Below are 15,575 nucleotides of genomic sequence, written 5' to 3' on the forward strand. Positions count from 1 at the left end.
CCTTTAAATGAAGCTACCAGTCTATTCAAGCTCAGATAGAAACTCCTGCCAGTATTGACTACCTATTAGAAACATTCAGTTTTGAGATAGTCACACAGGATATTCTTAGTAAACCTACCGCACAACTGTGTCAAAACCCAAAGAAGTGCTGAAAAGTATGTCTTGAATTCTTGCCTAAGCTTTGGGGCTAGCTTCTTATTTACAGCCCCCTTACCTCAGCACTGCATTCCAACAGTTACTCCTGTCCCCTCCCTGAAGTTTATGTGACATCTTCAAGCAGCTGATTAGATAAACAGATAGTCATACACCGGCCGGGCACTTCTTCAGGACTGGCAGATGCTGCTGGGATTTTGCAATCATTCTCATGTTGAAAATGCTAACACTGTAAGCTCCATTTTATTATTTGATTTTAAAAACCAAATCCCAGCACCCGTCGCAGCCCTGCACAATCCAGTACTATTCCTATGCACATGTAAATGCACATTCACATTATTACGCTGACTATAATATGATCTATAGCAGGGGTAGGGAACCTTGGCTCTCCAGCTTTTGCAAAACTACAACTCCCATTATGCCTGGAGAGCCATGATGGGAGTTGTAGTTTTGCAACAGCTGGAGAGCCAAGGTTCCCTACCCCTGATCTATATGCTGTGGGACTATAATTCCCAGCATGCCCTGACAGCTACTACTAATAAAACCAATGTTTAACAATTGCAATATGAACCATGAATGGTAAAAAAAAAAAAAAAAAATCTCTGGATACATAGCTATTTTACTTTTAAAGGGAGCCCGTCACCATGAAAATGCTACCTAAGCTATCGGCATCATGTTATAGAGCAAAAGAAGCTGAGTGGATTGATATATATCTTTATGGGAATATTCAGTATAACTTCTAATTTATTGATTGAAATCTCTGATGTTTCCATGGTAACAAGTCCAGTCCATTGAGTGACACCGCCCACTGGACTCCTTCACATAAATTGAGCAGAGATTTTAATCAAGTTATATTGAATATTTTCCCATAAACCTATAGATCAATTTGCTCAGCTCCTCCTGCTCTATAGCATGCTGCCTGCAGATTATACTGTATTTTCCTGCTGACAGGTTCCCTTTAAGCAGTGATCATCAGGCAGACAATTATAATATTTTACGAGCATCAATGACCACTCAGAGCCCGTTATCATCCGGCCTGCCTAAGAAACTCTCCAAATCTGAACACGGATATAAGGCCGGGTTCACATGTGGTATTTTGATATTTTTAGCCAAAATCCTGGGTGTCCAAGGTGCGATCCCATCCCTGTAAGTGTCCGTTCCATTCCTGGATACTGACCAAAATACTATATGTGAATCCATCCTGAATTTGGTGATCAATTTGGCTGATCGGAAAATCAGCTTTTAATGAATAATTATTCCAGACATCACTACTATGGGAATTCTGCCTTGGTTAGGCTGGGTTCACACTACGTTTTTGCAATATGTTTTTTTCATCCGTTTTTTTTGCAAAAAACAGATGAAAAAAAAGGATGCATTTGTGTGCATCCGTTTTGATCTGTTTTTTCCATTGACTTCCATTGTAAAAAAAAAAAAAACAATCAAAACAGATCCGTTCTTCTTTTAACGGACACAAAAGTAGTATCAGCTACGTTTTTATGTCCGTTAAAAAAACGGATCCGTTTTTTTTTACAATGGAAGTCAATGTAAAAACGGATCAAAACGGATGCACACAAACGCATGTTTTTTTCATCCGTTTTTTGCAAAAAAAGTTGTGTGAACCCATCCTTAGGGACAAATTCTTTTCGGCTTCAGACTGGGTTCACAATACGTTTTTAAAACAATTTTTTTTTTTTCTAAAAAAAAAACAGATGGTAAAACGGATGCATTTGTTTGCATCCGTTTTTTCGATTGACTTCCATTATAAAAAAAAAGCATCCTTTTTTTTAACATGCACAAAAGCGTAGCCGACTACATTTATGTGTACGTTAAAAAAAAAGGACGCGTTTTGATCAGTTTTTTTTATAGTGGACGTTAATGGAAAAATGGTTGCACACAAATACACTCGTTTTTCCATCCATTTTTTGCAAAAATGTATGAAAATTTTTTTTTTTTTTGCAAAAACGTAGTGTGAACCCAGCCTTATAGATAGAATATATCAAAAGCTTCATGTGAGAAATAAGATGTAATTTCTCATATAATAATAATAATTATTATTATTATTATTATTATTATTATTATTATTATTATTATTCCTTATACCCACATCTATGGTGATCAATAACAGAACGGCCGAGACCTGTCTCCAATATACATCCACGCCAATACCTTCCAAATCAGTTGACTACTTTAACCCTCTCCCGTTTCAGTCTATGATTTCCAGCTTCCACTACAAACCCAAGTAATGTTATCCAGGAAAGTTAAAGTGAATATTGTAAAGTCAGCGTGTAGTTTTTGGACTACGTCAGGCCATTTCTCAGAATAGAATTTGCGTCTGACCTCTAAAGGGATCAAGGCAGAAGAAATAGTAAGTTCATTTCACAGTCTAGCAGACTCACAAAATGGAAAGGATCATGTAGCTCCCCCCAGCGCTCCACATGTTAGTGTCTGTCAAACTGTCTTCTGCAAGGCTCATCATCCGGCTTCCCCTCCAGTCTCGCAGCCTTGCAGACCATCTCTACAAGTCTCATTTGACTTTACAATGAACTAATCAATGAACCTATTTTCCCACTTCATGCAAAACACCTTCCTTGTAATGACCTGTAGATGAATCCTATTGTTATAGCAGAAGAATAAACACATAAAAAAAATAAAATCAAAAATTATAATAAATGATAGGCCTTAGGGCTCCTATCTATATACAAAAGTAATGAATGGCCAAATGTCTACTACTTACTGGCGTGCCTGGCTCGGTGTTTGTTAGGTCTGGTGTGATCCTGCTGATCCTCCTCGCCTTGCTCTGAGTCTTCTACTGTGATTCCAAAGGAGACAGTGGAAGGAGGTTCCACCAAGTGCCCTCCTTCCCCTACAGACGTAACACACCCCTCAGCAGGCACAGACCTGGACTCTTTTTCTCTGCCAGAGCAGTCTAAGATCAGTTCAACCCTGGGAAACGTGGTTTCTTGTGCGTCTCTTACTGGGATAATTTTTGCTTGCTGCTTGCCTGTTATCTGGAAGGTGGTAGATGCCTTCTTCTTAGGTGTCTCCATCTTGGTATCAGCATCACTGGCCTCTGTGTCCGCACCCAGCAGAGTCACAATAGGAACCGCTCCGGTCACATTCATGTCTTGTGAGAGGGACAACTGTAGTTCCACCATAGCACCTTGACGCCCTTCGTCCGTTTTTCTGGGGGCATTGGCCGTTGGAGTTTCGATCACTTTAGGAGTAATCTTGTGGCACAATGTGAACTCTTTACCTTTCTCTGCCTGCATCACACCAGTCCCAACCTCTGTCCTTGAGTATAAGTTTGGTCCAGAGATTTCCCGCTCTCTGGATACACGTTGCGGGCCTGTACGTATCTGCAGCGTGGTACTTTCCCTGTATTCTTCCTTGTTGGTATTCTCATTCCCATTCTTATTTTCTGATGCCAGAGTCTTGCTAGATGTCCTGTAATAAAAGTGATAAAGTCATCATTGCGTCTGCACTCCAGTGAAACACGTGCGTCGTATTTGTACAGAAGATTATAAAAAAAATATATAGTAAAAAAATAAATAAATTATGAGACGGTTATGGTTGTTATATAGGATTAGAATACCTATTCCACTAAAAGGGAACTTAAACGGGTTGCTCACCCATTTTTTTTTTCTTTAAATCAACCGGAACCAAAAAGTGCCAAAGATTTGTAATATACTTCTAATAAAAAAGATCTCAAGTCTTCCAGTACTTACCAGCTGATGCATGTCCTGCAGGAAGTGGTGTATTTTCTCCAGTCTGACACAGTGCTCTCTGCTGCCACCTCTGTCCGTGACAGGAACTGTCCAAAGCAGGAGAGGTTTTCTGTGGGGATTTGCTTCTGCTCTAGACAGTTCCTGACATGAACAGAGGTGGTAGTAGAAAGCCCTGTTTTAGATTGGAGAGAATACACCACTTTCTGCAGGACATACAGCAGCTGATAAGTACTGGAATACTGGAGGTTTTTTTTAATAGTAAATTACAAATCTCCAGTTGATTTTAAAGATTTTTTTTTTGTGAACAATACCTTTAAGTGCCCTGTTCTGCATAGAAAGTCTGGCCATCACCACACCTACCTATACATGTGGGATAGCATTATATTTTTAACATGTTTTAACCATCTGTATCTAGCATCATGTGTATAGTATGTTCATAGAAGATTGATATGATGCTGACACTGTGCTATCTAATTTAATGTAGGTAAAAAGTAGAACATTTCTGACTTTCTTAGGCTATGTTCACACACTGTAGGAGACTGAAAAGATCATCATGATCTTAACCACCGCTGAGTTCTGATGCGGGTGCATCAGTGCGTGCCCACATCAGAACTCCCCACTGTACACTATCAGCGTGTGGCCTGAGCCGCTTGCACCACAGTGTGTACTGACAGGGTTTTCTGTGGCCGCTATTCAATGAATAGCAGCCGCAGAAAACTGACATGTCAGTTTTCTAAGGCGCCAATAGGGATTCCGGCCGGAGCGTATACTATGTGTATACACTCCGTCTGGGATTCCCTCAGAAAGCAGCACTACCTAAGTTCCGTGGGAATCACGGCCGTTGTAACAACCGCCGTGATTCTCACGGAACTTGTGTGAACATAGCGTTAACCTGCGAGGTGGACTATGGTGCATATAACCTGCATTAACTCCAAACATCTTAATTTTGTTGTACATCCTTATTGTACTTATCATGATCTTATTATTTAGTCATTTTCCAGCAAATCCCCCTGCAATTAAAGAGGAAATGTAATAATAATGTAACTGGTTCTGCCTATCTGCAGATGTTTTCTTCCCTCTATGCTAAGTTTACCTACTCTTACACAATAAGAAAAAAATGTTCTATGTTATTTATTATTATCATTATTATTATTATTATTATTATTATTATTATTATTATCTATTTATTTATAAAGCACACTCAATTCCAGAGCATTATTCAAGCAATAGAGGATAACAGGAACATTACATGAACACATTACATGAAGGCAAATGACAGACTGGTACACGAGGACAGAAAGGACCCTGCAAAAATATTACTATGAAAAGGTTCTAACAGTTCTGGCAGATTTAACAGTTGACAGCAATAGTTGTATCCAAACACTGTTAGTACTATAGGTTGTTGTGATGCTTGAGTTAAGGTCCTATTAAACGGGGGTTAATGAAGTCCCGATTAATATTGTAAATGAGCTCCAATCTGTTAGATAGGCTCTCGTTTACTGGGCCTATTACATGGCCCGACAATGGTTTAGCAAGGGCTGCACAGACATCGATGTCCGTGCAGCCCTTGCAATAATAATATATTAACTCACCTTACTGCATTCCCGGGCCTCCTCGGAGGTCTTCCACGCTGTGTGCAGCTCTGCCTCTGCTTCTGTCTTTGCAGTGACAGGCTGCCGGCCGCTCAGCCTATCCCTGGCCTGTCACTGCAAAGACGGGAGCAGAGGCAGAGCTGCACACAGTGCCAAAGGCCCCTGAAGACAATGGTAAGGTGAGTTAATATTTATTATTTTACACTATAATCATCACCCGTCGGCCACGCATCACTATTATACGTAGCCATTACACATAGCCATGTGCGGTCGGTGCCTGATGATTTTAGGTCTGAACCTAAAGAAATGATCAGCCGACGACTGTTTCATCAACTGATCGTTCTCTTTACTACACTCAGCAATAATCGACCAAATTGCCCTGATTCAACCGATTATCTCTCGGTGTAATTGGGCCCTAAGCTTCAGCCCATTCACACCTCCATAGATGCTATTACTTTTTAACTGCTGGATGCCTTCAATCACACTTGGAAAGGAAAGGTATTTGGTTGAAAAAAAGGAACTTCACACATGTTGGTTGGTATTTTTACCGAAAACGGTGCACATCCTTCCAATATAGCGGCTGTGTCAGTACACTAGTACAAACTTTCAAACAGTATCAGAGCTGGTTAGATTTGTCTAACCTGCTAATACTTCCCCTTTAAATGGGTTCTCCAGAGAAAATCTTTTTCTTTCAAATCAACTGATTTCAGAAAGTTATATAGATTTGTAATTTACTTCTATTAAAAATTAGCTGCTGTATGTCCTGCAGGAAATGTTTTACTTTTAGTCTGACACAGTGCTCTCTGCTGCTGACATCTCTTGCCGAGACAGGAACTCTGTCTCAGTTTTCTATGAATTCCCATAGAAAACTGAGACAAAGTTCCTGTCTCGGCCAGAGATGTCAGCAGAGAGCACCGTCTCAGACTGAAAATAATTACAAATCTATATAACTTTCTGATATCAGTTAATTTAAAAGAAATAAATTTTCACTGGACAACCCCTTTAAGGATACAGGTTTTTATACATCACAGATAACTTTGTTCCTTACAGTGTCACTGTCGTTTATTTATTTATTTATTTTGCAGAAATCAATAGTCCAGGCAATTTTAAGAAACTTTGTAATTTGGTTTATTAGGCAAATATGTCATTATCTGCATTTAAAAAGCCTTTTCCCAGCCCCCCCCCCCTCCTTTCTGTCATCCACGGCTCAGAATCAGGAAATCTCAACTCTTTTTTTATCAGTCGGATCCTGTCTGAGTAGGGGGGAGGATGGAGGAGGGAGATTAGTCGGCAGCAGAGAGCAGAGAACAAAGGATTACACAGTGGGGGAGCTATTCAGAATGCTATTCAGAGGTCAGTGGTGACATCAGAGGAGATAGCCTGGTGATGCAGCTGAAAATTAACTCTTTTTTGTCCTGTTTTAGTGCCTCATCTCCCTCTCTCCATAGGAAAACCCTGAAGACAGGGGGGAGAAAAATTCATTTTTCGGCTAATAACCCAATTACAAAGTTTCTTCAAATTGCCTGTACTATTGATTTCTGCAAAAAAAATAAATAAAACTTTTTACGACAGTGACACTTTAAATATTAGGATAGTAACTCGGTAACTCTGCTATACTACCTGTGTTATCTAGATCCCTATTGTCTAATATTAAGTTATTTGCATCTTTTCTCAATATCTATGCATGTTCTAAAGTCTCCTATAGAGTAAATGGAGGGGTGGCCAAGCATATGCACTGCAGCTCCATTCATTCAGGGGACATTTGACTACTTTTCTTGATATCATTCGGGGTCCCAGCAGTCAGACCCCCCTTCAATCAGCCAGTTATCTTCTATCCACAGGTTTTATATTAGGATAATGTATCCCTGTGACAATATGTCACACTCCGCAATGAAGTGTAGACATCTAAAGATCATATTAATATTATACAGGCAAAGAACACTGTTCCTATTCAAAGGTTGGGCAGTAGTCTTCTTTTATATAAAGGGGTACTCCGGTGAAAATCTTTTTCCTTCATATCAACTGGTTTTAGAAAGTTATATACATTTGTAATTTACTTCTTTTTGAAAATCTCAGGTCTTCCAGTACTTATCAGCTGCAGTATGTCCTGCAGGAAGTGGTTTATACTTTGGTTTATACTTAAAGGGGTATTCCCCCCAAGAGCAAAAAAAAATGAAATGCTCCCAAACGTCCCCCTGAGTATTTTGAGCCATCCCCCGTCTTTCTAGCTGCTGCCGTTCCAGAGTTACAAGTTTTTCTAAAAGATGTTCTATAATCAAGATAGGAAACTACATTTCCCATCATGCAATGCTTATGTCTGATGATTGTGTAGCAGAGCTGAGATGGGGATGGGGATATAGCAGACCTGAGATGCTGTTGAGGATGTAGCAGAGCTGAGATGGTGATACAGATATAGCAGAGCTGAGATGGTGTTAGGGATATAGCAGAGCTTAGTTGGTGTTGAAGATGTAGCAGAGCTGAGTTGGTGTTGAAGATGTAGCAGAGCTGAGTTGGTGTTGAAGATGTAGCAGAGCTGAGTTGGTGTTGAAGATGTAGCAGAGCTGAGTTGGTGTTGGGGATGTAGCAGAGCTGAGTTGGTGTTGAAGATGTAGCAGAGCTGAGTTGGTGTTGAAGATGTAGCAGAGCTGAGTTGGTGATGAAGATGTAGCAGAGCTGAGTTGGTGTTGGGGATGTAGCAGAGCTGAGTTGGTGTTGAAGATGTAGCAGAGCTGAGTTGGTGTTGGGGATGTAGCACAGCTGAGTTGGTGTTGGGGATGTAGCAGAGCTGAGTTGGTGTTGAAGATGTAGCAGAGCTGAGTTGGTGTTGAAGATGTAGCAGAGCTGAGTTGGTGTTGAAGATGTAGCAGAGCTGAGTTGGTGATGAAGATGTAGCAGAGCTGAGTTGGTGATGATGATGTAGCCTGCGGCAGTACCTGACCCCCCACCCCGTCTCCCCTGCGGCCATCACCACCCCGGCCTCACAGTGGCAGCATGTTACTCCCCCCGCCCCCCGGTCTCACCCGCGGGATGTTCCTCTTCCCCGTCTCACCTGCGGTAGCGCCCCTCATCTCACCCGCGGCAGTACCCGACCCCCCACCCCATCTCCCCTGCGGCCATCACCACCCTGGCCTCACCCGTGGCAGCAAGTTCCTCCCCCCCCTCTCACCCGCGGTAGCACCATCCCAGTCTCCCTGCTCTTCCGAATCCTCCCGCAGCTCAGTAGCATGATCGGTGCTACTGAGCTGCGGGAGGCCTCGGAAGAGCAGGGAGACTGGGATGGTGCTACCGCGGGTGAGGGGGGGGGGGGGGGGGGAGAAACGTGCTGCCACCGGTGAGGCTGGGGTGGTGATGACCGCAGGGGAGACGGCGTGGGGGGTCGAGTACTGCCGCGGGTGAGACCGGGGGGCGGAGGGAGTAACATGCTGCCACGGGTGAGGCCTGGGTGGTTATGGCCGCAGGGGAGACGGGGTGGGGGGTGGGGTACTGCCGCGGGTGAGCGCAGTCAGGGGGAACAGTGCAGGTGAGCGCCGGGGGGCACAGAGTGCTCCGGGCTGGGGGGGGGGGGCACACGGTATGGGTGACGGGGGTAGCTGCTGTTAGAGAGGGAGACAGTGACAGCCGCACTGATCACTATCTCCCTCTCTAACATCAGCCACCCCCGTCATTGTCCTCCTTCTCTTCAGATTGGCTGGGTTAGAAGTGCTAACCCGGCCCATTGAAGAGAGGGAGGACACGTGATGCCGTCTTGGAGGGTGCGGGCCAGGAGCAGGGAGCGTGTCGGAGTGGACTGAGAGCTGATGATTCTATCTGTTTGGTGGGGGTGACTGCATCTGGATAACAGCAAAACTGTGCAGAATTCATAATAAATTGATGTTGGAAAGATGGTGAGCTACGGGTGGGCAATGTATTAATGCAAAAATAATTTTGGGGGGAATACCCCTTTAAGGCTATGTTCACACAACGTATATTTTTGTAAAAAAATATACATTGTGTTACGATTATCATGGAAACATACATTGCCTTACCGTCTATGGGATCCCGGACGGAGTGTATAGACATAGTATACGCTCCGGCCGGGATCCCTAGCGGCGCCGCAAGCAACTGACATGTCAGTTTTCTGTGGCCGCTATTCATTGAATAGCGTTCGCAGAAAACCATGTCAGTGCACACTATGGAGTGAGCGGCTGCGGCCGCTCGCTCCATAGTGTGCTGTGGGGGGTTCAGATGCGGGCACGCACGGGCACTGCGGCGCCAAAGATAATCCGGCCGGTACTGCAGTACCGGCCAGGATGATCTTTTCAGAGACCGGCCATTCGGGTCACGGAACGACCGGTCTCTTACTTTGTGTGAACATAGCCTGACACTGAGCTCTCTGCTGACATCTCTGTACAAGACAGGAACTGTCCAGAGCAGTAGCAAATCCCCATAGAAAACCTCTCCTGCTCTGGACAGTTCCTGTCTTGGACAGCAATGGCAGCAGAGAGCACTGTGTCAGACTGAAAAGAAAACATTATTTCCTGCAGGACATACAGCAGCTGATAAGTATGGGAAGACTTGAGATTTTTAAATAGAAGTAAATTACAAATCTATATAACTTTCTGAAACCAGTTGATTTGAAAGAAAAACTATTCATGTTTTAACCATCCAATAGCCTAAGCAATAGATTGACATCAATGGCAAGAACCTGCTTAATACAAGAAGCAGTGAACCTTTAGTTCTACAGTAATCATTCCCAATGCTGTAAACTTGGCTGGATAGAAAACAAGCAGTGTTCTGCCTTTGTTTCCTCCTTAAAAGGCTGTGAACATGTGAGGATGCACGCTGTACTGACAATAACGCTGCTGCCAGCCAAGTCTCATTTCTTAGGGAAGCATGGCTGTATTCACTCAGTTTATAGTTGGCAGACAACAAGACACCGCTAAGTACTGCTTGTGTCAGGAACAGAACCTAAGCCGCTATAAAGTGCGGAGAATCTTACCTAGAAAGGTATACAGCATCCAGAAATATAAATATATATAGAGGAAGTGCGGATCGACTCGAACCCGAACCCGGTTCTCTCATCTCTCGTAAGAACATATTATTTCTTTCATCCTCCCCTCTCCAGCACTTGTCTGGAGTTCTTTAATCTTAAATGTCTTCACTTATGTTGTAATTATATGAGTTAGGAACTAAAAAATCTATGTCATTGGCAATAGTAGCTTGGGAGGGTCTCTTAGTTAGTAAATCAACCTGATCCACTGTATACTTTCAAATTTTCTATCTAGAATTTAAAATATGTATGAATTTGCTGTATTTTAGCTTAGGGGTATTCCGATCTCAACTAATATGGTTAATCTTTTAGGACTGGTCAAGTTTTATATTTTGCAAATACAGTCATTTAGCAAACTCCTCATTCTCCTGATATGCCGCTCTTTCCCTCCCATTTTTGACAGCTCAGTGTCCAGGTTACCGACCACCACTCTGCTCTAAAAACAGTGCCCTGGCTGGTGTGTGCATAATTATAGTTTACATATTTATATGTATTATACAGTATATACACTAAGGGGAGATTTATCAAACATGGTGTAAAGTGAAACTGGCTCAGTTGCCCCTAGCAACCAATCAGATTCCACCTTTCATTCCTCACAGACTCTTTGGAAAATGAAAGGTGGAATCTGATTGGTTGCCAGGGGCAACTGAGCCAGTTTCACTTTACACCATGTTTGATAACTCTCCCCCTAAAGCTCTATACATTTACATTACAATACATCTCTATATACACTAGCCAAACCACTGTTTTTAGAGCAGAGTGGTGGTCGATAACCTAGACAATGAGCTGTCAACAATGAGAGGAAAGGAGCAGCATATCAGGAGAAGGAGACAAGTTTGCTAAATGACTGTAATTGCAAAAATAGTCGAGCCCTACAGGTATAACTATGTTAGTAGAGATGGGAATACCCCTTTAAGCCAGTTGCAGGCTGCTCATCTCATTCATTTCAATACAGAACAGAGCAGGCGGAGATTGTAAAATAACTTTCCTATCTTCCCTAAAGAGGAAATGAGGAGCTGTCGGTATGGCTGTAGAGCGAAGCTGCTAATTGATGGGATCCTATCGTCTCGGTAGCATTGGCACCGATGGGAATAAACAGTGTCTGCAGTGTGAGAGCGAAGAATGACAGGCGGGCTTGTAGAGAGAGTGACCAGGATCAAGCTGCGGCTGACAGCAACTCCTGGTTAGGGAAGGAGAAAGAAGGAGATCTGTGCAGCACAAATAGCAGAGCTTTTAAGGGAAATGCTCCAAAAAGTTACTCAAAAAAAAAAAAAAACACTCGAAAAACTGTGCTACCCCTCAAATAGTAGTGTCATACATTTCCCAAACATCAGGTCCCTTTTTTATTTTTTTATATTCTTACCTTTTTACCAGCATCTGAAGGTTCTCGTCTGACTTTTCAATAAGAGCCACTACTTCTGAGTAGGGTATGTCCGTGCAGTTTGTCCCATTGATAGAGATAACCTCGTCTCCCACACATAGGCCGGCGAGACAAGCCTTACTCATACTGCGAACCTGAAACAAGACAGGACGAAATCACATGACGATTTGTGACTTTTAAGAAGTTTTGAAGGTAGATAAACATGTAAAATATGGCAAACAAAGCCAATATATATATAGTGGTACTGAAAAGTGGTACCTCTGATCTTGAACCTAATTGGTTCCGGAAAGCAGTCTGAGAACCGAGCAGCGTTTTCCCATAGGAAACAATGTAAATGTGTTTAATTGGTTCCAGCACCCACCAATAATCACCTACAATACTCACTTATTACATTGAAAGTGCCAATTTAAACACTACATTACAGTACATTACAGAGCAGCACTATATACTGTACAGGACATTACAGGGCAGCACTATATACTGTACAGGACATTACAGAGCAGCACTATATACTGTACAATACATTACAGAGCAGCACTATATACTGCACAGTACATTACAGAGCAGCACTATATACTGTACAGGACATTACAGAGCAGCACTATATACTGTACAGTACATTACAGAGCAGCACTATACTGCACAGTACATTACAGAGCAGCACTATATACTGTACAGTACATTACAGAGCAGCACTATACTGCACAGTACATTACAGAGCAGCACTATATACTGTACAGTACATTACAGAGCAGCACTATATACTGTACAGTACATTAGAGAACAGCACTATACTGCACAGTACATTACAGAGCAGCACTATATACTGTACAGTACATTACAGAACAGCACTATATACTGTACAGGACATTACAGAGCAGCACTATATACTGTACAGTACATTACAGAACAGCACTATACTGTACAATACATTACAGAGCAGCACTATATACTGCACAGTACATTACAGAGCAGCACTATATACTGTACAGTACATTAGAGAACAGCACTATACTGCACAGTACATTACAGAACAGCACTATATACTGTACAGGACATTACAGAGCAGCACTATATACTGCACAGTACATTACAGAGCAGCACTGTATACTGTACAGTACATTACAGAACAGCACTATATACTGTACAGGACATTACAGGGCAGCACTATATACTGTACAGGACATTACAGAGCAGCACTATATACTGTACAAGACATTACAGAGCAGCACTATATACTGTACAGGACATTACAGAGCAGCACTATATACTGTACAGGACATTACAGAACAGCACTATACTGCACAGTACATTACAGAGCAGCACTATATACTGTACAGGACATTACAGAGCAGCACTATATACTGTACAGGACATTACAGAGCAGCACTATATACTGTACAGTACATTAGAGAACAGCACTATACTGCACAGTACATTACAGAGCAGCACTATATACTGTACAGTACATTACAGAACAGCACTATATACTGTACAGGACATTACAGAACAGCACTATACTGCACAGTACATTACAGAGCAGCACTATATACTGTACAGGACATTACAGAGCAGCACTATATACTGTACAGGACATTACAGAACAGCACTATATACTGTACAAGACATTACAGAGCAGCACTATATACTGTACAGTACATTACAGAGCAGCACTATATACTGCACAGTACATTACAGAGCAGCACTGTATACTGTACAGTACATTACAGAACAGCACTATATACTGTACAGGACATTACAGGGCAGCACTATATACTGTACAGGACATTACAGAGCAGCACTATATACTGTACAAGACATTACAGAGCAGCACTATATACTGTACAGTACATTAGAGAACAGCACTATACTGCACAGTACATTACAGAGCAGCACTATATACTGTACAGTACATTACAGAACAGCACTATATACTGTACAGGACATTACAGAGCAGCACTATATACTGTACAGGACATTACAGAACAGCACTATACTGCACAGTACATTACAGAGCAGCACTATATACTGTACAGGACATTACAGAGCAGCACTATATACTGTACAAGACATTACAGAACAGCACTATATACTGTACAAGACATTACAGAGCAGCACTATATACTGTACAGGACATTACAGAGCAGCACTATATACTGTACAAGACATTACAGAGCAGCACTATATACTGTACAGTACATTAGAGAACAGCACTATATACTGTACAGTACATTAGAGAACAGCACTATACTGCACAGTACATTACAGAGCAGCACTATATACTGTACAGTACATTACAGAACAGCACTATATACTGTACAGGACATTACAGAGCAGCACTATATACTGTACAAGACATTACAGAGCAGCACTATATACTGTACAGGACATTACAGAACAGCACTATACTGCACAGTACATTACAGAGCAGCACTATATACTGTACAGGACATTACAGAACAGCACTATACACTGTACAGGACATTACAGAGCAGCACTACAGTATATACTGTACAGGACATTACAGAGCAGCACTATGTACTGTACAGGACATTACAGAACAGCACTATACTGCACAGTACATTACAGAGCAGCACTATATACTGTAAAGTACATTATACATAAGAAATATTCAACAAAACCAGCAATTATAGTACAGTAGTCACTAACTCTCCACCCAGCTCTTACTGTATAGTGCCCCCCCCCCCCCCCCTCTGGCACTGTAAAGGATGGGTGATGGGGGTGCACTGGATATACTACTACTGTACTGTATATGCACTCCAGCAATCTTATACAGTACAGGATGGGAGATGGTGGTGCACTGACTGTACTACTACTGTACTGTGTATGCAGTCCAGCAGTCTTATACTGTACAGGATGGGAGATGGTGGTGCGCTGACTGCACTACTCAGCACTTTACAGTTCTGGGGGTACATACATAGACATAGATCAGACATTACAAAGATATAGATATGATTATCTATACATGAGGAGTGAGGGCCCTGCTCGCATGCTTCAGCTTACAGACTATTAGCATAAGGGTATGTTCACACAGAGCAAATAGGCCGGAGGTGCATGAGCCGTCCCATAGAGATGTGGTCTGACACTGAAGTAAGCAGAATTCTGCGGCGGAGAGTTCCAAGCACACTAGAAAGCCACAAATCCTGTATATATGAAACATATGTGTGTGTGAACGTCCAATGGATGTTGCTGTGTGGTTATTATATTTATTTTAAACTTTAGGACAAACGATTTTGCCAAATATGGATAGAGCACAATGCTTCAGAAGTGCTTTGTGCTCAGACTGACTGACAAATGTTCCTGAGAGATACAACATAGTGTTTTCAGACATAAGGAGAACCATAGACACTTATCTGAGAATGTAATCTAATAGGAAAATCCATGCAAACATTTTTGGCAAAATTAATTGGAAACATATATAATAACAATTGGAAACAAATAATTCCTGACAATAACGAGTGTTATTTCTGATAGAAATCTGTTAAACTAGTCAGAAATATAGCCGTCATCTACATTAAAGGGGTATCCCAGGAAAAATTCACTTTTCCACTGTCCACAAAATAAGTGAAAAGTAGGAGATCACGTGGGATCCGACTTCTGTACCCTTCGCCGATGTCTGTAGTGGGCCCCGGCTTCTGTATTATGAATAGAGCCGCGTATACGGCACGTGAACT

General features: G+C 42.1%; 1 protein-coding gene across 1 annotated transcript in view; it reads right to left on the reverse strand.

Annotated features, from left to right (window-relative positions):
* SYNPO2 (synaptopodin 2) overlaps positions 1 to 15,575 on the reverse strand; it is a 146,553-nt gene that overhangs the window by 38,174 nt on the left and 92,804 nt on the right. Inside the window, exons 2-3 of the mRNA XM_069978446.1 lie at positions 11,863 to 12,014; positions 2,888 to 3,597 (exon numbers count right to left, since the gene is read on the reverse strand). Coding sequence (XP_069834547.1) covers positions 2,888 to 3,597; positions 11,863 to 12,014 — 862 coding nt within the window. The remainder of the gene's footprint in view (positions 1 to 2,887; positions 3,598 to 11,862; positions 12,015 to 15,575) is intronic.

Source organism: Dendropsophus ebraccatus, chromosome 7 (assembly GCF_027789765.1).
Source record: "Dendropsophus ebraccatus isolate aDenEbr1 chromosome 7, aDenEbr1.pat, whole genome shotgun sequence".
NCBI classification, from domain to species: Eukaryota; Metazoa; Chordata; class Amphibia; order Anura; family Hylidae; genus Dendropsophus; species Dendropsophus ebraccatus.